The sequence below is a fragment of the Melospiza melodia genome, chromosome 2 (genome assembly GCF_035770615.1).
Source record: "Melospiza melodia melodia isolate bMelMel2 chromosome 2, bMelMel2.pri, whole genome shotgun sequence".
Lineage (NCBI taxonomy): Eukaryota > Metazoa > Chordata > Aves > Passeriformes > Passerellidae > Melospiza > Melospiza melodia.
In genome coordinates, this window is record NC_086195.1 from 20,654,821 (window position 1) to 20,678,989 (window position 24,169).

The following is a 24,169-nucleotide window of genomic DNA, read 5'->3' on the forward strand; positions in this document are numbered from 1 at the left end:
TCCTAGAGGTTTCTCCAGAATCATAGAATTAAGATTGGAAAAGACCTCCAAGATCATGGAGTCCAATGTTTGAGCACCATCACCATGTCAACTAAACCATAGAACTAAATGCCACATCCAGTCATTTCTGAAACACTTCCAAGGGTGGTCCATCCACCACTTTCCTTGGCAGCCCTTCCAATGCCAAAGTAACATTCATACTGAGAAATGCATTCTTAAGTGCTTGTGGAAAATAGGACACATCCAAGAGGAAAGCATGAAAGAGCCCTGCCTCCAAATTCTCTGTCCCAGAGGACTAATTTATTTCATAAACATAGAAGAACTGCTAATTTTGCATGTGTAACTTTAATTATAGCAGAATTTAACTTTTTTTTTTTTTTTTTACTTTTAAGGCAGTTAGGAGGTTTTCTTCTTAATGGTAAGACTATTTTGAGAATCAATTTAAATATCTGAAATGATTATGCATATCTAGTACAAATATGCTAAACTTCACCTTTGAAGTAGTGCTTAGCTCTTCACTTCCAAAATGAAAACAAATTAATAAAAATTGCTCTGGATTAAAGAGGTATGCTTGGTATTTCATTCTCAGCAGAGAAACACCTCAGACCAGGGCTGTAAAGGTACCTGTTTTGTAATAAGGAGCTTTGGTCCTGACATCTTCAAACGATGTTTCACAAATTTTCCATCACCCCTCTTGGATCCCTCAGAGTCAGTAGGAAGCAAATTACTCATTGCCAAATACACTGATCCAAACAAGCAGTACAGGGCAATTTGTGCTGGGTCAAGACACCAGCCCTGGTCCCAGGGTATTCTTGCTCTGTGGGCACAGCACTTACTCCCAGCTAATCTTTTCCCCACACTTCCTAGCCCAAGTTGACTCCTGTTAAGGAGCCATGTTTCAGACCATCTATAGATCTCTAAATAAGCATTTTGTGCTTTGCCATGAGTCCCTCAGCTCATGGACATAGCCTCCAGCACAAGGGACAACTTGGTCTGTCTTAGCCAAGCCAGCTTTCTGTCACCCAGCCTGAGCTGGTGCTCCAGCACCTCTGAATGTCAAACCAAGGAAGAAGTGATGCACTGGAGAAGCATCACCTGGCTCTATGATCCTCCTCACTCTGGAGCCCTGACTTTCAGGTTAGGAAAGAATGGAGAGAAAAGCAGACTTTTCCCTTTTCTGCTGAAGCTGGGCCACAGGAATGCATGGTGCTGGCCACAGTATGCTCAGGAAATCTCTAACTGCAGTGGCATTTACTTCTGAGGTGGGAGACTTCCTTTTTGTCCCTGTTCCCAAGGCTGGTAATACATTGTACATTTGAGAAAAGTAAATAAAATACATAAGGAGAGATGGGAGAAGGAGTGGGAATGAAGAGCTATCTTCTCCTACTAATTGCAGCAATCTCTCTCTTCTCCCTTCTGCCTTTATGTGTTAATTTTGCCAGGGTTTTCAGGATGGAGTCAGCCTCCTTAGGTGTAGCAGTGAAAAGCCCAGACCCTTGATTTTCTGTTTCTTGTTCAACTTTCTAAGCACATGCAAGATGCACCACAGCACTAGAAGCATTTCCACAAGTTCTCAGGCATTTTTCACAAGAAAAAAGAAAGGGAGTGCTCTGAGAAGTCTGTGATTACCAGTATAGGGAAGAGGTAAGACCTTAAGGCCTTCTCTGGCATTTTTTGTTTAGCTAATATCAGCTGCTGCCTGTTCTGTGTGGTAGCTACTGTGAAACCTGTTTCTCAGCACTTAATTCTCATTATACTTTTAAAAGAATATTTAAGGAGGTAACATGGGGTTGTAAATTGCACAGAAGCCTAAAGGTTACATATGGTAATACTACCAAGGAGCGTATGCTGCTTTCCAGATCTGACCAAACGTTTTACAGGGAAGGCATTTTACTCAATTCTCTAGTGCTGTTTTATGTAAACAACATAAATAATAACGTGTTTTATAATTGCCATTGCAAAATGAGACCTTTCCATGCTCAAAGGCCCTCTGTGCATTCCCTACACAGACATTGCTATGCTGAAGGAGATACTTATGCAAATAGGAATGATGGTAAAGAAAGTGAAGAAGAAAAATATCAGGTCAGAACAAAACTGTGTTTCTTCTAGCTCCATCAGCTTGGCTATATTTTCTTCCTGACAGCGACATTGAAATGGCAAAAGAATTCCTTCAACCAACTCTTCCTGTGACCTAAATGCATAATTGATGAAAATGTATTGTTTACATGAAAGCCTCATAGAAACCACCAGGAAAGCATCGCAGATTATTTTTTCCTCCTTTTGCCACTATGTTTTTACAGATGTGATATGTGGTTTAAGGAGCCAAAGCAGACAGTTGTGCTTTAGCCCTGCCAGATATTCCAAACAAAGAAAAAGGTTTCTTTCTTTCTTCCCCCTTTCCCGACAGAATATATGTAGCTAAAACAAATAAATACATAAATAAATACAATCTTTAATAGCTTTTAATTGTCATATCAACGAAAATTCATGAGGCAAATTACACAATTAGAGCAAACAATAATACAGCTTTGATTCCTGCCAGAACGAGCAGTCGGGGCACAGCGAGGACGCGGCGGTGGCCTGTGTGTCAGCCTGAGCACGGCTGGTGGCACCGGCGCTGCCGCCGCAGCCTTGCCGAGGGCTGGATTGCCACCTAGTGGGACCCCTTTGCTCCAACCCACTGGAGCTGGTAAATCCCTGCTCATTGTCCTCACCCTGATTAATAAATACTGCAGATAAATTTAGGGCCTGGAGCAGTGGATCACTAAACACCCTGAGTGTTCGGTGCGGCACAGAATGAAATCATGGAGTCATGAATGGTTTGGATTGGAAGGGACCTTAAAGATCCTCCAGTTCCATCCCCACAGGGCAGGGACACCTTCCACTTGACCAGATTGCTCCAGTCCCGTTCAATCAGGCCTTGAACACTTCCAGTGATCCACACCTTCTCTGGGAAATCTGTTCCAGTGCCTCGCCACCCTCACAGTTAAGAGTTCCTTCCTAATATCTAGTCTAAATCTGCTGTCTTTCAGACTATAAAGCCATTACCCCTTGGGGAGTGTTTGCCCCAACATGTTGCAGATGTACCCAAAATATCAGTAGCTGGTTCAGAGGCAGCACAGAGTGCCTGTGTGGCACTGCTAGCTCTCCTTATCAATGAGGACGCTGGCTTCTCTCAAGGGTCCTCTGGTACTTGAACACTGTTATAACTGATAATATCTTCTCTTTGAAGTTCAGAGAAAATCTAAATGTAAGGAAAATCATGGGGCCCTCTTGTCAGGGCAGGAAAGATATGAGGGCTGTTTGCAGTGATAAACTGCCAGCCCCTTGTGCTCAGTGCACATGGAGTTGTGGCAGACACAGCCATGGATTTGGTTACCCATTGATCTGAGAAACGCAGACTTTGTGCAACTGCAGAAAAGCTAAACACAATTCCTGGTGTGGCTGTGTGGTGTGATGCAGTCACTCACTGTAAACTCCTCCCCTGACTAACTGGGAGCTTAGCAGGAGGGAGCAGTGGGATGGAAGAGGCCAGCCAGAACTCCTGAGGATCAGCTTAAAAGTCAGTCCCAACAGGGTGTGTCATCAGCCAAGTATTGCAAATCTCCACCTTTTTCCTCTGTGCATTCCTGCTCCCTGTTCCAATGAAGGTGGGAGGAGTGGTGGCAGTGGCCTCCAGCTTTGCAGGGGAGGAGGTGTCTGTGCTGCTGCTCCAGCTGCTGTTCCAGTGTCACTAGGTAGAGAGGAGCACCTGCTGTTTCTGTGTGTGAGCAAATGTAACCACTGCTAAGGCTGCTTTCATCCCTGGACTAATGTATGTGTTCATGAGGAATGAAAAATCTCAGTAAGAGAGGCAAAAAACTTCATAGTGTTGTGAATGGGGCATTATTCTGAGAAAAAAAAGGGATCTTGGCAAAAGGAACTCCTCCTGTCCTGTATTTTGTTGAAGCTTGAACAGCAAGAAGGCAGAATTCTAACATGAAGCCAAAAAAGAGCAAATAAGGCAGTATATGTTACTGTGGTCTGTATGCACCAGGCCATCAGATGATTGAGCTGGCCCCTGGTTCTAGTTCCTCAATGGTTTGTATTTTAAAATTTGTGAACACTGAATATTTATTTGGTGGAAATAATGCTGGTAGCTAGACTGTAGCTTAGCTACTGACTGTTGCTGGCAAATTTGCATTCTGTGCAGGAGTCCCAAGTGAACAGAAAGAGCAGATGTGTTGATTTGTTTGGGAGTTCCTCAGTTATTACAGAAAAGCTGCAGCAAAGAGGCAGGATGGGTTGGGACTGGATGGTTGGGACTGAATGAGGAGAAAAACAGCAAAGGGAGAAAAGGAGGAGGGGATGGAGGTGTGATTTACCTGCCCTACCTGGTTATCCTTACACAGAAGGAAAACTGTTCCTCTTGGAATGGTGGCTGTCTATCTGGAAGGAAGCAGCCTGACATGGAGAGATTTATTAAGCAGGAGTTGTTGTAGTCATCAAATGAGCAGGGATTTCTATAGCCTAAACCTGACCTGAGAGAGAGAAAAGGAATGGCTTCATGTATGTTCCCACAGGCTTGGAAAGAAGAGGTGCAGAGGAGCTTATGATTTATTCCTTGTGTTCCTGTGACTAGTGCTTTGTGGTAGTGTTCCTTAAAGGTTAGAGACAGGGCCAAAACATAATTCAGCATCAATGTTAATTATCTATGAGGTGGAAAAATCTTCAGGCAGACTACTTATGGCTTTATTGTACCTCTAATTATTGTACCATTTGAATTAATTAATTTGATTTATTAGTAGTAGTAGTGGTAGCAGTAGTATTACACAGGTGCTTAAATGTCAGACAGAGATTAGAAATCAAGAATTACTACAATAATCTAAATTATAATTGATCTCAAGCAGTGACTGCATGTTTAAATATTCTGGCCAGTGACAAATAGCTGTTAGATTTTAACTTCAATTACATGAAGCAAAATACTATGTTTGGGCTACAGCAAGGCCTAAAAATGTGATGAACATCCCAATATCTGAAAAATGGGAGTATCAGCTGAAGCCCAAGTTTCCTATAACAATTTAGATACAGATTCTGCATCTCAGTGTGATTAGAATTGCTAGCTGAGTTATCTTTAAGTCTACAGATGTCCCTTTTAGGAGAATGCTCCTTCTGGCTTGGCAGAAGGCCCACCAGAGCAGAAGTTGGCAAAGAAGGAGCTGCACTACAGTAACTTAGTGAGCTACACTTAAATCAACACCTACAAGATCTGTATTGCATGGACATTTACCTAACAAAGAGTCTCTAACCATGAGGTTACTGTGAAAAAGGGAAGGGCTGGTGATGTCACATGTTGCATTTCTTTCCTGAATCTTCACTGAGGACTGGGGTAATTTTGGAGCCTTTGGTAGAGTCTGTGTCCTCTCCCTTATCTGTGAACCACAGCAGAGCTTAGGTGTCTCTCTCTCTTCCCAGGCTTGGGGACTTCAGGGGTCTGGTTGCCCCCTGTATGTCATTCAGAAATTTTGGATTCTAATGGTCACATAATCTGAGAGTTAGGTAAGTAAAATTTGTCTTTAGGCAAATTGCAGCTTTGGAAATTATCTAATCATAAGGCTTCACAACCTTTCAATCTTACCTGTTGGGCATCTTTAGAAGCAGCTCATCTGACTTTTTAATTATTTGGAATGGTCCTTTTGCATGGCACAACTATGGCAGCCACTCCTTCTTACTGCATTTATCAAAGGAGAAATGCTCAAGTAGCATTTAATGCACTAGTCCTGCAGCACTCCACATCAAATTGTGCATGGCCACAGTCCAGCTCTCACTAGCAACTGTAGAAACAGCAAGCTTATTTCAGGGGAAAAAATTGTCTTTCAAAATGCATCAATACAGACAGATATTATTTCAAATTTTAGGTATTATTTCTTCCTAGTAGTGAGACCAGCCAGTGTATGGTATGGTATGATTCTCCTGGAAGTGGCATGCCTCTGTGGACATAACTTTGAGACAATAAAGCAGCTTTTCCTAGCTAATATACTAGTTTTGTCTAGTTCGTCTAGATTATATATAATCTATACTAGATTGTCTAGTTTCCTAAGCAATCTGCACATTTTATTCAGTGCACTTTACTGAATCTTTGTGGATTAAGAAAGACCAGTTAATCTGAAGGTATGTAACATCAGCTGGCCACAAACATTGCTCTAAATGCTGTTGAAGCCAGGAACAAATCATCAGGCTTTGTAAATCCCCACAGAGAGTTGTGCACTGATTGTTCAGGCTGCACAATCATTTCTCAAATGAAACACAGCTGAAGTGCCAAATGCTGACTCTCCCCTAGGCTGGCTGTTACATATGGTTATGTCTTCCTAACCAGTTACCTGCTGTGGCTAGGCAAAGACAGTAGGAACACTCAGATTATTTTAATCCTGATTGTACAAGATAATTCTGAAAGATAAGAAAGGTTAAAAGCATTAACTGTGCTAAAACAGGGTTTATTATGTGCTCAAACCAAGAATGTTAATTATGCTCAGAATACAATAAGGTTAAAGGAGAGATGGAGAGTTAACCAAATGCTGCAGCTACAGGTCAGCAGTTCCCGTCTCACTCTGCCTAAGAGCCCAAACTGCTTTAGGATACAGCTCTCACAGTCACATCCCAGCTCCAGACTGACCTCACTGGGAAGTCACCAGTTACTGGTTGAGATGGTGAACATACTAGATTGACCTGTGAAATGCAGCAGCTATTTTTCTCAGAAGTTCATCTTTTTGATATTGTATTAAGATAGTGTGAGGACTTCAAGAAGCACAATGAACAGTCTCAAACACTGTCAAACAAGAAAGTTCCCACAAGGGAAACCACCGCAACAGGACCTTAGAATAAGCACAGATGGCAACAAGGAAGGCGAGTAATACCAGACTTAACCAGAGGTGAAAGTTTGGAATTAACACACTGGACAAAATTCTGCTGGGCAAACTGTGAGGAAAGCACTGACAGCAACAACAGGAAGATGCCAGGCCTGGTGAGGGAGATCTAGGTAACCTTCTGGACAAAAGCTCCCACCAAGGCAAACTGTGAGAAAGGAAGTATCTTACACAAGTGCCATCCCATGCCAGGTGGGAACAGCACCCATGCCTTATGGATAACAAGGACTTGGACTGTGGAAAAGTGGTACCTCCACAAGAACACAGGAACCCCCACCAGCAAGCAGAGCAGGATGAAGAAGGTCCAGCAGGACATCACAGGATTCCATGTGGTGGTGATATCTTTGCTTAGTCTCTCTCTCTCACACTCTCTTTCTCTTTTCCCCGCTCTCTTCTATCTCTCCCTACTTGACATTTACTGTTTGCATCTTGATTCGGGCAGAGACAACTCAATAACCAGATCCTAAGAGACAGCAAGCCAAAAAAAAAAAACAATCAAAAAACTCTGTGCAGCATTCCAGCAACACTGTATTTGCCGTGTCCTCCAGGGAGCAGCAGTGCAAAATCCTGTCTGCCACAAGGCCCTCCACTGGAGATGCACCTTTCTTATTTGGGATACAGTGTCTGTGAGATTGGGCATAGTGGGACACCACAGCTGTGAGGAGCTAGAAGCAAGATCACATTTGGAGCAGAGGAGCAGAACAGCACAAGGGAATAATATAGCTTGTAGGAAATTGATGTGGAGGAAGAGCCTCCCCTGAAGGAGCAAGAAGGCACATGGATGACAACAGACTGCTTGGTTTGGATTTGGAGGGCAGGCCAGGGTGTGTGGAGCACAGCTGCACCACAGCAGTGCTAAATGCTGTGAACATTTTCTATTCCATCTCCCAGCTGCACCACCACAAGTGATGACAGGTAGGTCTAAAGTTCAGAACCCCATGACCAAATACAAACGACAGGAATTATTACAACTTACTGAAGTTGCTGCATGCCTGATGACTCCTGGGTTATGGTGTGGTTTTGGGTTGTGTTAAGGGCACAGCAATCCATGGAATGAGTTGAAGGCCATGGGACTGCCATTCTGAAATGAGTAATTTAATTTGAGCTAGGATATTGCTGGCATGTTCACCTTAGTGTTGATCAGGATCGAGCCCATATTCTTTGCTACTACCTAGAATTTAGTCACTGACATAGATTTACCATATGTTTCATCCAATTAAATGGGGATGATTGAACCTGTCATTTTCAGTCTTTGATCTTAGCTTTGAATTAATGTGCAATTGAAAAATGTATCCAAAAATATATCATAGGGACTTTGCAACATCTAGTTTTAAAGTTTCATGACCATTTTAGACAGAACAGCCTGGTTAGATAAATGATTTTGCTTCTCTTTTTAGATTTCTATGGTATTTCTGATGCTGAAGAAAAAACATTTTTCTCTGAAAATAAAATAGCCAGCTATCAAGACTGATTCTCTGAAGTCCACTGCATGAACTTTACTAACTCCCTTCTTAATATTACCTAACCTATAATTTAATTGGATATCCTAAATCTCTAGAACTCAGGCTTGAATTATCCCTGTGAGTGAGAAAGTGAAAAAAGGAAACAAAAATCATAGAGACATTAACTTAAATAATTTTCTAATTAATAAGATATACAAGAAATGTTTCCAGTACTGTAAGTCAGTTTTATTTAAAAAATAGAGTCCAAACATTGTATTTTATAAGGTGCAACAGATACACTGTTCTCTACAATTAAAAAAAACCCAAAACAACAAACAGAGCCAAAGCAAAACTATAGTCATAAATATAGTGTCATTCAAACACGGAATCAGTGAGCCTTTTGTAATCCTTAAACATTCTTTTTCTGCTTCTTCAAAGCATAAGAATTAATAATTAGTGTCACTGGGACAGCCAAAGGGTCTTTCTAATGTCATCCATTTCTGTACTTTATTATTAAACCTTCCAGTACAGATTGCTTCAAGTACACAACAGAAGCTGAATGTAACTTAACACAGTTCATGCAAAACAAAGGTACAATACTGAACCTCCATCATTCAAAGATTCTTATTCCCCTGTTTATTTTAGTTGGGCATTTTTGAAGGCCAGCTGCTTGAAGGATTGAACTGAGGTTGCATAATTCAGCAGTATATACTAAAATACTCATGTACCTCAGATTGATAACGTTACGTGACTATCTTGAGCTGTACAAATTCAAACAAATAGGGCTGAGATCTGTGCCTCTTGGAGTCTATTCAGTACCTTCTGAAATGAATTTTGGAATACAGATGGAAAATAGTGCCTGATAATGGGCTTGTTAAGGGGAAATAAATCATTATACCATAACTGCATTTTTTGAGATAAGCATGTTATTAATTTATATCAAGAGTGTTCCCTTTCAGACACCAGTGTGAAGAGCAATAAAGGCTGTAGCATGGAGGAAGTTTTCTAATTAGCAAAGTCTCAAAGCCCTCCATGTCATTCTAGCATCAGCCTCAGCCTTGATGATAACACCAGGCAGCTGAAGTGAGCCATGAGTGTGCCACTCCTGGACAGCCAGATAGCAGCCCCTGCTCTGGTTTAACATCTTTTGAACAGACATGGGAACAAGGAGCAGCAGTACATGGTTACGTGTCCAAAGGTTTTTCCCTTGACCCCTTAGGCATTTAAAGCTTTCCATCTAGAGAGGAATGTGTTTGACAGAAGAGAGCTGTACACCCATTCACCTGCCTTTTACTTGGGCGGCAGTCCAGGGTCAAACTGCATTCACAACAACTACATAAATCTCAATTCCTTCTGCCGCTGCTTGCTGCAAATCACCAAGTTGGTTTTTTGGATCTTGTTTTTAAGTCCTGAGGGCTCCTCCTAAGTAGTCAAATAAGGCAAGGCAACAAGCTATCACAGGGGTGACTTGGTTTCAGTAATCAGGCCTTTGGGTATTAATGGATATTAACCACACAAATCCATGCCAATGCATAACCACAGATGGAGTTTAACCTGATAAGACAAGTCAATACATACGTGAATTTGTATTCACAGCCAGATTAACCTCAGTTAGGCAAGTCCATGTCTTTTTCTCATAAAATTATAATGTTTTTCAGTGTTGATACACTGTATTGGTTGCTGTTAGCAAACATGGAAAGTAGAATATGGTCATACAGTTTTAATCCAAGAATGAGATTGCTCTCAAAAATCAGCCTTTTTAGCTTAGTCTACATCCCTTAGATTCTAGAAGTTATGGGTAGAGACTGACAATTGTATAAAGCCCCATTTGGATTCAGTTGTGGGAATGAGCTGATTTTATGATGGCTTCTCTGTTCAAATGAGGGAATCTAGTGTTTATGAGCATTGTTATTGACTTGGTTGGTTTTTTATGAGTTTGGCTGCTGACAGCTTCACAGAAAAATGTAAGAAGTAATCACATTATGTTCTATTTCCTATTTTCAGAGGAAAGGGGTTGCTCAGTTCTACAGTTTACATGATGTTAATATTATCCCATTAATAATACATTGTACTGCAGCTGTTCATTTAACAAAACGTATACACTGCAATATTTATGGGCTTTGGCCAGAGCTACATATCTTTATGTCAGTCTGTTGCAAACACCATTGTTAGGTGGAGTACTTAACAGATTAAAATTATCCCTCTGCTTCCGTTTCTTTTACTTCAGCCATTCAGGCCATACCCTGAGTGAATGCAGTGGGACACAGGCCAGAAGGAAGCAGGGTCACCAGAGATAAGGGGAGGAATTTGTGACATGGAACTTCAGCATCTAACTCAGGGTGCACCTGAGCAGCTGTCTCAGTTCAGGGACACAATAATCATGTACATTGCCCACGTTAGATCAACAGGCTGGGTTTGGGCTGGGGTGAGCAACAGGCTGTTCTGGCATGGAAAGTCATCTCTATCCATGAGGAGCATCCAAACACCACCAGTTTTCTGGGTGAATTTGAACAAAAATACCAGAGGTCTTAGATGCCTAAATGAAGGGACCAGGAGGTCTGAAGGGGATTCAGAGCACAACCTTTCTCCAGTCTTTAAGTTTGCATCTATAAAGAAAGGGCAGTGTGAACTATGTGTTACAGGGAGTACAATTTGGTATTCTGTTGCTGATAGCAGTATTGACTAAAGGGTCAGTACTCTTTATCTCACAGAGGACCAGAACAAGGGTTTAGGAAAATTTAACATTTTTACCTGAGTGACTTAGAGGTCTCTACCAGGGTCTGGTAAATCTTGTGTTCTTGGTGCAAACAGATAAATACTTAAAGCTTTCTTATGATCATTTGCATTCTCAGTCCCTCTGATCTTATCCAGTCACAGTGCTGTGGAGAGGAATTCCACAGCCCTATGGCTGTCAAGTGCATAAAAAGTAGATCTCTTACAGAACAAGTATCTAACTGTTAAATTAATTTCAGCCATCTCTTGGCAAATACAGACAAATGCCAAGAAAGAGCAATGACAAAAAGGACCTAAATGGACAACCAAGAATCAATGCAGAATGTCATTAATTTGTGAAAAATTGTGATGTACATAAGGGAAGACAGTGAGGGATTCAATCTCTGGTCACTAACACTGATGAGAGACAGATACCACTGTCCTTTTAGTGCTTTTGAAAACTATTTTATGGGCTTCTATGTTTTTTCCAGTTACCACAGCAAACCACAAAATACTAAATTTTACAGTACTTGTATGCAAAATTGCATAGAGAGATAATAAATTCTTACAAATAAATCCCATTTCAACATTTATAAGGGAAAGCCGGTTGACAGAAATGCTAAGCAGTATAAAATTCAAAAGACTAAAGCAGGGAGCAAGGGACACTACATTTTAAAGTGATTTGAGGCATAATCTTACTCTTAAGACTTGATTCATTAAACATTTACAAAATAAATGAAGATAGCAAAGTCTTTCATTTAAAAATATGAGAATTTTTGTTTGTCATGAAAATGGTATAACTCAGTAGCAAACAAATAGCCATGATTCCAGTAACAAAAGCAACTGACCCTAATCATCTACACTCAATGGCTTGGAACACAAACCTTTCTGTCTCTTAGCAGCTTGTACATGAACAGTGTCTGCTACTCTTCACACCTGCCTCAGCAGTTACTGTGACCTTGATGCCTCCAGTGGTGCTCGTGGCTCTTTCTCTCCAAGCCCAGCATCACTCACACCCACCAGTGCTCCAATTGAGCTCTTGGGAACCTCGTTAAGGAAACACAGCTTGATGTCTGCAGCTGCTCGGAGCTTCTAAACTGCCTCCCTCATTAAATAAGTGCTGTCCTGCATCCACTCCCTCTGTCAGAGGCATATCAGGCCATTCCTCATTTCCGTTACCTTTTTCTCTTTAAGCAAGATGAAACAGCAAACACAGCCTTCGTGTTAATCTAGAAGGGATTCCTGTGGGGTTACTTTCTTCTTCTTTACCAGTCTAGTTAAACATGATAGATTCAGGGTCCTGGTTTGCCATTTGAGCCATATGTCTTAATACATCCTTTTTAGTTATGATACCCAGCAGCCTCCTATAGGAGAAAAGGAAGTGAAAGGTCAACAATATCATATATCATCCAGGTTTGTTCCCTGTTCAGCTGCAGGGACATTTTGTGAGTGCTTCCATACAGTACTGTCCATCTCATGTATTCCCCAATTATTACCTTTTTATAAAGTATTCTCACCTCAAGCATTTCTACTACCCCAGTCACAATAATTAAGTTAAATACTTTGGCTTATTACCTCTCGTTGTTGGGAACATGACTGAATGAGGAGCTACAAGAATTAATAATTGGTACCACAAAATAATATGTTTCTTTAGGCTCAGGCTGAGTGAGGAGCTACAACAACTAATACTTGGTACAACAAAATAATAAGTTTCTTTAGGCTCAGGCTGTGAGGACCAGCAGTCAAACCTAAGGTATCAGTGGTTGGTAGTACACAAAGTAAGCTAAAGCACAGGGTTTCTGAAACTCTCACTGACAGCATAATTCCTTCAAATTTAAATGATAATTTCTCATTTATGTGAACCTAAATGAATTATATCTGTCAAGAAAGATGAGGCCTATGGGATGTCTGGCCCCAAGAGTCAAAAAATTTCATAACCTTCAGTATTCAAGGACTTTTTACTTCCAGTCCTTGAAGACCATTAGGCACTGAATATTGAAATTATGTCATTGTTAATAGTTTTTCCACCTTTCATTTCACATAACTTCTAAAACTCCAGGTATAAATTTCTGAATCCAGGCACCTAAAATCAGAACCTTTATCTGTGTCCCAATAATGGTTCTTATTTTCTTAAAGATGAGGATACTGCATTGACAGTAACAACTGACATGCAATATTTTTGAATAACAAAAAGACTCTCTAACAGAAGAATAAATTTTAGTCTTCCACATTTGGAAGTAATGGCTGTGGTTTGGCTATCACTAGATCCTGGGATGAGCCATGATGCCCAAATATCTCAAATTCCATTGGAACTATGGGATGTTATGTCTAGTCCACATGGCGCAGCTTTTTATTCTCCTAATTTCATATTTGCCCACCTCCTTCAGCTGTTGAGGGCCTTTGATTTATACACCTTTCCATAATCCAGTAAAGAAAGTTGAATGGAATAATTTTCTTCCAGTGACATCTTTATCACAATTTTCACAAACATCTAATCTAGCTGGATGTCTCAAAACAGGCATATTCTTTGCAAACACTGCTTGCCAGATCTGTCTCTGCTGAAAACTGAATGATAGGGGAAGTCAGAACAGTTTATTTTGTATTTATTTTTACCTTATCTAAATGAGAATACACTAAGAATTTGGGGGAGCAGAATGAAATATAACACCCTGCAAGCACCATTTTGGTTCCGAGTCTGACTTCTTTTGCTGCCCCGGAGAGACACAGGTGAGGTTCCCTTATTCATCCATTCAAAAATTAGAAAATAAAAATGTTCACTTGGCTGCCAGCTACTCACCCACTGCGAGTCACCAGGCACTGCCGGAGCCCGAGCTTTCTGAAGATATCCACCACAGTTTCCATGGGTGTGTGGTCGGTGACGGTGAAAGGGCTCAGGTTGAGGATTCTCCGCAGTTTCAGCGGGTGGGGACTGTTGGGTGGCACTTCTGGGGGATCCTCAGTGAAGTACACGATGGAGTTGCTCACCACCCCATCCTGGCGCTGGCGTGCATTCTCTGCGCAGCACAAAAATTGGTGCAGATAGTGAATTAAGTTTGGTAATAAAAAAGAATCACTCCTTTGTAAAGCAAGGTTTCATTTTGTCTTTAATGTACTGAAGTCCCAGAAATCTGGGTCACTGAGTAACCTTGAACTTCTTTGAGCCATCACTCCCTCAAAGCAAATGTGGTATTTTTATAGGCACATATTTTTCCTTGGTAGGGATAATACTTTTCTGAATAAATATGCAGCTCATTGCATTCACAAACTTCACTAATCCAATTTCTGTCAAATTCAAATCACTGTATGTAATTTCCTCCATTGTGAGAATCACAACAGAAACCTTATTACATGTCTGAAGGAGTGGAGTCCAACAGCTGTGTAAGATCCCAGCTGGCTTGGAGCAAAACTTTTCAGTGGATTTGGGAAAATGTGGACATGGTGAATGGATTTATGAACACAAAGCTGGGGAAAGACAAATTCAGATTCCAGGGGTCCAGGGGTGGTGTGGGTGTTTTTCTAGATCAGCACACCTTGCTGGCATGCAGGGTAAACTTTGTGTGTTTACAATTAATGCCTTAAATTGTTTGCAAAGCTAGATTTTAAAAAGGAAAAATAAATTACCTTCCTACTTAAAGGAAAATAGTAAAGGGAGGAAAAATATAGCTGTAAACAGCACGTGTGACCATTTTCAGAAGTTCAAAAGCTCTCATTAATACTTGGATCAAACTACAAATTGAACATTACTACATCTGGAGTTTGCATGATCAGTATAAGCCTTCTGCTTAAAGCATGCCCCAAGAATTGCCACTGGAGTACTTTATTTTCTTTGTAGAGTTTACCTCATCTCTGCTCAACACTACAGGGTATAAACATTATATGAGACAGATTTCCAAACGACAGACAACTTTTCACTCCCCAGAATAAGCATATCATGTGTTTGGCTCTGAGAGTTTAACTTGTTTTTTTTAATAAATCCTTGGAAATAGTTAAATTATTACTTTCAATTAACATAGGTTGCTTCTGCTCTTGAACTCATACTCCAAGCATATGTAAATATTCTTGGAACTCTCTGCCATCAATCAGAGTGAGAAACCTGCTCCTGTGACTTGTAATCTAGACAGTGATGGTTTCCAACATGTTTCAGCTGCAATTTTTTATTTTTTTTACATTCAACGATCATTGTCTTGTAATATTTCTGGAACTGCAGCAGTGCTGGCTCAACCCTAATATCAGTACAGTTTGTGATTCTCAACCTTCTCACCCCACATATTACAAGCCCTATTGCAATTTACAGGAATGATGTTAGTTTTGTCTCAGCTTGTTTCAATTCATACATCCAATTTCAAGTGTGAATATGCCTGCATACTTCTTTGATATATGATCTGTGCTAAGAGGTAACATTAATCAAACTGAAGGTAACTCCCACCCTTTGATAAAAACCTTTGACAGCTAGGTATTTCCTTCCCAAAGCTGCACCCTAAGAAACAGGGCCAAGCATTTTGGTTACCACATTGCTGTTCCCAAGGCAGCAGTGACCCTGAACAGCAGTGATTAGCCAAAACCATGATTTCACTCTTCCATGTCAAACACCTCTCTAGAGAAATTTGAATGATGTAGTACTATGGAGTCAATTCAGTGGCATCAGAAAAATGGTGGATTTTGTATGCAGTCTCACTGGATGGGGGAGTGGGAGTAAAGGTAAAACAGAAGAGCAGATCATTTTTGCAGTCAGTGGGTAAGAAAAACAGATACAGATTAACAGAAAGAGCAAAGCAAATGGATGACAATGTCTGGCTTTACAGAGCAATCTATGCAGGCTCTTGTCATAGCTAGAGAGTGAATTAATTATCCCAAATGTGAAACAGCCTCTCATATTCAGGGGTTCACATTTCACAGCCTATATCAACTATGTTGATCTCTCTACTCCACACTGAGAAAAGCATATTATACAGGCCACCTGGCTATTGTCCAAGGCTCTGCCTTTTGCATGGTGCCTCTGGAGCTGGCCAAATTTAAGAAAAGCTTTTCAGTGTCAAAACTCTGCCTCTGTAAGACTGAAAAGTAGGTGTCATCTAAAATGTAGACACCTCTTCCCAGAGGGTGACTCTGCCACTCCACCTGCCTACCTACTCAACAAGGATCAATGGAAGGACACAATCCTCCTGAGGATGCTGCTGAGCAATTGGCAATGGCATTGCCATTCACTTCACAGGTATTTGATGCATTTATAGAGCATGCTCCACTCAGTGGGAAAGAAATTACATAGGGGTAAATCATGAGGCAGATATGGGAATGGGTATTTGTGGGAATGGGTATTTGATGCAAGACACAGCAGCTATTGCCTTCATCCTAGAAGGCAGGTGTGTGAGGGAATTGGAGTATTTCCCCAGAGTATTCCCTGGACCACCATACTACTGATGCACAATTAATTGGGCCTGAGAAAGAAGCTGAAATTCTTGATTGAAACCATGTCTCTATGAAGTGCAATGTGTTCTTTCATAGGGGTGTCAGAGCTAGCTCAAACTGAGGAGGCATTCTGCAGGGCACAATGCCATGAAAAAAGAGATACTGGTGAAAGAAGAGATACTGGAGTGGGCCTGACTCTGCTTTTGGTAAGACCTCATTCCCTGGCTGAAGTCCTGCACGGATGGGGCTTATGCTGTTCTGAGATGTAACTCCAGTATCTCTGTCAGGCTGAGCAGGTGAACCTGAACAGGTGAATCAGAGATGCTTCACCTTGTGTGATATTTCTGTCTTACTAAGCAATTTTATGGCTTAAGGAGAATTGGTGTATGGCTCCATGCTCACTACCATGAAGGAAACTGAGGTGGAGGTACAGAACACATTGGCTACCCTTGGGGTAGTGATCAACAACACCAACTCTGAAATTCAGGCAAAGCAACTTCAGAGAAAGAGGATTAGCAATCAAAAAGTTGCTAGCATGGTTTGTCCTGCTCTGTACTGGAACCATATACTGTGTCTTTCGAAACCAAATCCAGATTTTAAGTCACAAGGACACAAACCATACTGGAAAGATTAACCATTTATCATAGTGTCAGCACAGATTGACAGCACTCACACTCAGCCCAAGGTGGGTTACCAAAAATCATCGGTGGCTGAGGATTTTAGAAAAACTTATTGATGCATATAACAATTTAATTTTAAATCTAAGTTCTCTGTCATTTTCCATAAAAGATGCTCTTAATTAGAACTGATCAGAAAACAGTACCTTTTCCTCTGAAAAATGCAGATGTCAAACAATTTTTGAACAGGAAAGCATTTTGATCTAAATGTTTACTGAGTTTAATTTTAACTGATTTCTTTGTTGTCAGTTCATAGCCTGACATTTTCTCACATCTTCTGGCAAGCCCATTCAGCCACACTGCCATTTATGACCTGAAACAAAAGACTCAGTTCCTCAAAGTTCTTTGACTGACTTCAAGCAGCCTCTGATCTTTCTGATTTTAAAGTGAGGGCTTTTCATCTTTAGTCCATGCAATTTCCCACTGACAAACCTTCCTGAAAAGGAGGTGCAAAAGACTATTAACTTAGGAAGGCACCAAGTGTTAAAGTCATGACATAACATGGGCAGTATAAAAGACAGACCCAGGATAGGCTAAATACATCTAAAACATGTGCTTTAAAGACTTCAATTTTTGTTTTAACTTTGTGGGAACTGAGCTGGAAAGTGACCTTCAAAATAAACCCCAAATTTTCCATTTATTATTTTCTTGTTTGAAAAATATGTGAATTTCCATCAGAGACAACAGCTTTTTTAAGGTGCCTGAACAACAGGGATGAAACAAAACCATGCAGAGAAGAATAATTCCAAGTCAAGGAGGTTTGGATATACCAGACATTCCACTCCCCTTCAACCATGCCCGGCTGGCATCTTGCCTGCCTGCCCAGCTGGCCCTCAACACCACAGGACTGCCAGAAATGGGAGCAGACAGTGGGCCAGCCTTGCAGACCTCTGCAGTTCTGGGTGTCCTGGATCCAGAAAAGGTGAAAAAACTTGCTTTCATCCAATACACTTGTTCTTCAATCCTCACTCAGTCATCAGATCAACCACGAAAGGACCTGACAGTCAAAATCTTTAGTGACCTGGACTTGGACTCTCAGCCAGCTATCCACTGGATGCCAGAAAAAAATTCACCCATCTTTACCAAAAAATATTGTGCATTGAATTGTGAATTGAAAATATTGTGCAGCACTAAAACCCTGCATGTGAGGAAAAACTGAGACAGAGCAACAGAAAGCAGCACAGGCTATTTCATCCCTGGGTGACCAAAGTTCATGACTGCCCCAGCCCATTCTGGAAGCCCATGAAAGAAAGAAACTAATCACTACACTGTCTTTTGGTATTGTTCTGGCAAAAATTCTGGCATATGAGTTGAGTTTCTCTCTGTTGTCTCTAGAAGAATTTTATTTTACTCCTTTGAGTGACAGCAAAATTGGTCAAGCCCAGAAAATTCTATCAGTGGTATGATGCAATAGAAAAGCTTCTATGTCCTACTACCCAGAAAAGGTCAGATTTGAAGATTGGGGGTGCTTGTTTGTCCATTCTTCAAGGTGAATAACACTGTTAACCTCCTATCTTGTCTAAACCCCTTTCAAAACCAATCTTTTGAACATTGACACTCTACTTACTTATCGCAAGGATCAGCTCTCGTCTCTGTGCAAATCCAATAAGTCTCTCTGAGTCTTTGGAAACCACGACTGGGAAGCCATTGTAGTCAGTCTCTTTGATCAGGGTCTCCACGTCCTCCACGGTCATGCTGTCCTGGGTGAGCACGGAGAGAGGCGCCTCGCCCCGCCTCGGCCGCATCACGTCCGTGGCCAGCGTGCGGTGCGTGAACTCGTCCTTCACATCCAGGAAGGGGTAACCATTCAGGTGGATGTGAGCTTCATAGATCCCCTCTTTCCCAAAGGCATCTGCCACCCACTTGCTTGTGACAGCTGCAGCCATAAGAGGCACAATGTACTCCAGGCCTCCAGTTAGCTCAAACATAATCACCACCAGAGAGACTGTCATTCGAGTAACGCCACCTGCCAACAAGGAAAAGACTCAAGTTTCTCTCAGGGCTTGTATACATACTAAGCAACACACTTATATCTTTGAGCCTTGCACTCAAAAATGCATGTAATTATTTATGCTGAGTACTTTGCCCTTACACTCTTAGGCCTGTTTCTCTGCAGAAAGGTATTTTTCATCTACTGCAATTTTCATCGCAAAGGTTGAGGGAACTTGCTCATGCCAAAGTTGCTAGCATTGAAAAGCAAACAATGAATGCTAAAAGACAGAGCTTTAAAACCAAAAAGGATGCCAAAAAAAATCAGCTTTAATGGATACTTGAGAAATTAAAACTGAATCCTGCTGTTAGCCCTCTAAATGACTCCAAGAATCAGTTCAGTGCCACGGCTGAACGGGGAGAGGTGGCCTTCACACCAGCCTGCCTATTGCAGTCATTCTGAGGAGAAGGCTGAGCATTATCTTTGGGCACAACATGGTTACAAAATCCTACCTTGGAACAGCTTAGGGCCACTGCAAGAGCTATGATACAGCTTAAACCCTTGCTTTGGATATCACTATAGTAATTCAGTTTGAACTGAGTACAGCTTGGTTTGAGGCCATCCAGGCATGCAGCCACAGGCAGGGCTGTAGCTGTATTTTTCAGTCTAGTCTTTCCATATTAATTTCATAAGCAAGTTCCTCGCTCCTTCAGTTTACATTAAAGGATAAAAATGATCACATAACTGAGGACAAGCGTGTATGTATCTCTGAATTATTAGGTAACATTTCTTTGCCTCTGTTCAAAAGGTAAATGTAATAAATCTGTTATTTTTGGGGCTCAAAATACAGCCCAATTTTAGATGAGAAAAATCAGAAACAGGTCATTAAAAGATCTTTTTATCTAGCAGCATACAGAAATATTTGATTGTTGATTACTTAACACTATGATCCAGCTATGAATTTCATCTGAGGAATGCCTTAAACTTCTGACTGTGAAAAGCTGAGAGCAAATACCAGAGTAAGGATCATTTAATACTCCATTTCTCTTACTTCAGGCAAGACAGTCTTTGGTACAGAACAGCTTAAGTACAAGCTGTGACCTTTCTACTGCATTTCTCACCACACTATTAAAAACCACTGCACCTTAATTTGGACCATGTAAAAGAGGAAGAAATTGCAGCCTCACCTTGAGTCCTATGTGAAGTTTTGGGCATCACAGTATAAAAAAAATTGCATTAAGGTATTAGAAACCACCCAAAGGAGGGCCACTAGGATGATGGAGTGTGGGAAGGGGAAGCTTTTGTGGAGTGGCTGAGGTCACTTAGCCTGTTCAGCCTGGAGAGGACTAAGGGGAGACCTCATTCTGGTCTACAACATTCTCACAAGGGGAAGCAGAGGGGCAGACACTGATCTCTTCTCTCTGGTGACCAGTGAAGTTGTCTTGGGGAGGTTTAGGTTGGATATCAGGAAAAGGTTCTTCACCCAGAAAAACCTGGTGGTTGAGTACTGGAACAGGCTCCCCAGGGAAGTGGTCAAAGCACCAAGCCTGACAGTTCAAGAGGTATTTGGACAATTCTCTTGGTGTCATTTTTGGGGTGTTCTGTGCATGGGCAGGATTTGGACTTGATGATCCTGATTGGTCCCTTCCAACTCAGCATATTCAATGCCTCTATAATTCTATGCTGACTAGCAGATCATCTGCAACATCAGAGCCACATTTTTGTGCATTATTTATTTAACGAATGAAGATCATTTACAGTAAAAAGGAAGTGCTTTACTTGTCTGGACAGTAAGATTCATCCCAGCTTTTTTTAAAACGTCTACTCTGCTGTGGGTGTTCACATCCAAAGGGATGACCCAGATTGCCTTTATAACCTCTAGATAAAAACAGGCCCTTTTGAGGCCAAATTCATCTGTTCCTTTGCCTGGTTTTAGATGTGTATGGGCAGATGAGACTGATCTTTCCCATACCTCATTTTTCTGTTTTGACTGTGAGGGGTATCAAGACAGTTAAGCTCAGTTGTTGATATCTACATTACAGACATTAAATTTTCAAGCAAATCCCACCCTTCCTTCCTCTATACTGATCACACAAATGATCCTGCTTTTCCAATATGAGCATCCAAATCCAAAATTTTTCCAGCTCTTCCTTAGTACCTTCAAACCTACCCAGTCACATTACTTGTGTGTTATGCCTCTCCACTATTTTTCATACACTGATGATGATATCAATAACAGCAACAAAAGGAGATAGAATATGCAAGTACACGAGGGGAAAAATATGATCAGGTAAAAACATGCTCAGATGGTATGCTTGTAACATACTTCTTACTCTATGGCTAGAAATTTGATACGTGAGATATTTTTCAATTATCTTGCTTTAATAGTTAACAGATCACTGCTGTTATATCCAATAAATCCTATTGATTGAGTGTAATCCAGTATTGGCCTATGATCAAAATGTAAACCAAAATACAGCTCAGTTGACCATAGCATGACACGCAGCCAATAAGACCCAGAATTTTTGCCTCTGTGTAGCTTGAAATTTAGCAAAAACTGGGATGTTTGCTTCCTGCACTGAGAGAGTGCACAGTTTAAACAAGCAAGTCCAGTTACAGTGAATTTCATTACATCAAATGGAAAAAATGCAAGCAAATGTACATCAAATGTACTCCTGCTTGGAAACCCGCAGCTTAACTTCAATTTGTTCTTTCCTTTTCTCTGCTTTTGGCAGACTACAAGGAGTAGACATCAATGACTGCAAGCCTTTCTGTTGCTGACTATCTGGCAGATCACTGGAGCAACCAGCAGAGAAAGCTGCCTGTTCTTTAACATATCACGTCTTGATTTCAACTTCTGTTGCCCCCAGAAATGCCAACATAGGCAGCTAACACCAACCCAGGCCCCTCCAGAGCATGTCCCCAAGCATATCCCCAGTGTTGGTCACACACAAAGCAATGACCAGCAGAGACCCTACCCAAGCAAGCTGCTGCTCCCACCATGGCATAAAGGCCCGGTGTGACACAGTCTGCCCCAGGTCTGCACCAGTTCCTGAAGATGATCCAGTCATGGTGGTGGTATGCCAGCTGCTCCACTCCAATCCCAACCATCCTGCCAGCTATGGCTCCAACAGCCATGCTAGGAATAAAAAGGCCTGAAGGGATCTGGAATGAAATATGGACACATGAGCACCTTGGCAAGTATCAAACAATTTTAATTGACAGTAAGAGAACCAAGTTTCCATAGCCTCATGGCAGCCTACAGGGCTGATCCCCATGGTCTGACACAGTTTTCTGCAGCGACAGAGTTTATGTGGCTACATGTGTATTAATAGCTTTATAAAAAGTTAGTGCACTTTCTAAAGAAATTTTGAACCCTATCTGCTGCATCCCACTGAATTAGGGAGACAAATGCTGTTTCTGAATAATAGTTTGCTTTTGAAGTCAAGATGTTCCTGGCTTTGCCTTTATTGCTTTCTCAGCAGGAGGTCAGGAGCTGCTCATGGTTCTGTCATAGGCTTGAGAATAAGCTTAACTGAAAATAACATCATGATTTCACCCTCTATCAGATGGAGCACTTTATGGTTCTATTACTACTTTTTCAGGCTAAATCAGACCAGATTTTAAATTAAATGTCAAATGAAGAATAAAAATTCAGAGAAAGGAGGCTGACTGCTCAGGGACAACTAATTCTCCATCGCAGTTTACAATATATTTTCCAGGAAGCTCTGTGAATCCTAACTTTGTTTGCTATACAGACAAGCCACGAGTCATTAAAAACAGTATTTAAATGAGAATGGAGGGGGGAAAAAAGAGAATGAAAATGTATTTTGCCTTGGATAAGTGCATTTCCTCTTAGGAAATTTCTACTTAGATGTCAAGTGCACCAGCAAGTTAGAGATGTATTTCCTGCTGGAGAAGACAATTCAGATCTGTGACAGGGGCTTGCTGGCAGCTTTTGTTGTTTGCAGAAAGGAAAGCCTATTATATCTTTTAAAGTCTGAAAATACACCTTAAGCTTCCTAGAGAACTTAACTAATCACCTCATCAGCACAGCCCAGAGGCATCTAGGGCTGATAACAGTGGATGCTACAGACCCCACCACATTGTGTTAACTTTGCTGATGCAGCTCAATTGAGTCTTCTAGATTTAGTAGGTAAAGCTATTTGGTCCGTTCTTTTACAGACAGCTTGAAACTGTCAATTGCTTCTAAAAGTTTTTAAATATACAGGATAAATAAAGAATCACATTTTAAATAAAGAAACAAAGCTTTTCATGAACAAGCATAAAAATGGGCTGTCAGCCATAAATCAGTTTCTAGAGTGAAAGGCTACACTCAGTTCAAGTGTAGTGTTTAAGTGAAAAATGAGATAATCTAGTTTTGAGCATGGTATAAAATACAGTGTATAACTAAAAAAAAGCTTCTCATTGTCTGCAGTCACCAGATCCACAAATAAATGCTCAGATAATGGGAGCTGTAGACAGACAGAACCTGTTTTTTATGTGCTCTATTGATCAGATATATAGAGTTCACCACAAACAGCTTGATATATATGGAAAGCTTGGATAAATTGTTCTTGGACCTTTCATCACTCATTTATGGGGAGAAGGAGTTGCTGAAGGAAAAAGCTGCAAATCCAGAATATTCAAATGACACATCAGTTAGTCTTCTCATTCATTCCCCTTTTTTTCTGAGCTACAGTGCTTAAAAGTATTCAAAAATAGACCTTTTCAGCCACTTTTATATTTCTGTGATGCTCTAAATGTGTAAAATAGTAAATTTAAAATTATTACTTCCTTGAGTATAGCTACCTTGAGGCACATTAAGACATTAATCCAACAAGACAAACAACAATGTAAATAGCCCATATCCATGAGAGAGCTAAAAAACAGCTGCAGTGGGAATCATCTTGAAATTGCTTATTGGCTCCAGCAGGTTTAAATCTCCACACAGATTTCTTTTTCACTTAACAAAACCGCAGATGACTGGAAGGTGGAAAAGCAGGGCTCAGTCCTGGGCTGCCACAGGGGCCCACAGGGCATGGTGCTGGGAGGGAGAGGAGCCAGCAGCACCTCAGGGACAGCCCTGGGACTGGGGCA

At 41.1% G+C, this 24,169-nt stretch overlaps 1 protein-coding gene across 3 annotated transcripts in view; it reads right to left on the reverse strand.

The window, feature by feature from the left end:
• Window positions 1–8,568: 8,568 nt before the first annotated feature.
• The window catches only part of CLCN4 (chloride voltage-gated channel 4), a 45,033-nt gene continuing 29,432 nt past the window's right edge, over window positions 8,569–24,169 (reverse strand). For all 3 annotated transcript variants that reach the window (XM_063147816.1, XM_063147832.1, XM_063147823.1), the window contains 4 exons: window positions 22,048–22,234; window positions 18,707–19,105; window positions 13,854–14,070; window positions 8,569–12,420 (listed from right to left, as the gene is read on the reverse strand). In XM_063147816.1, the coding sequence (XP_063003886.1) occupies window positions 12,330–12,420; window positions 13,854–14,070; window positions 18,707–19,105; window positions 22,048–22,234 (894 nt within the window). In that variant the 3' untranslated portion in view covers window positions 8,569–12,329. The remainder of the gene's footprint in view (window positions 12,421–13,853; window positions 14,071–18,706; window positions 19,106–22,047; window positions 22,235–24,169) is intronic.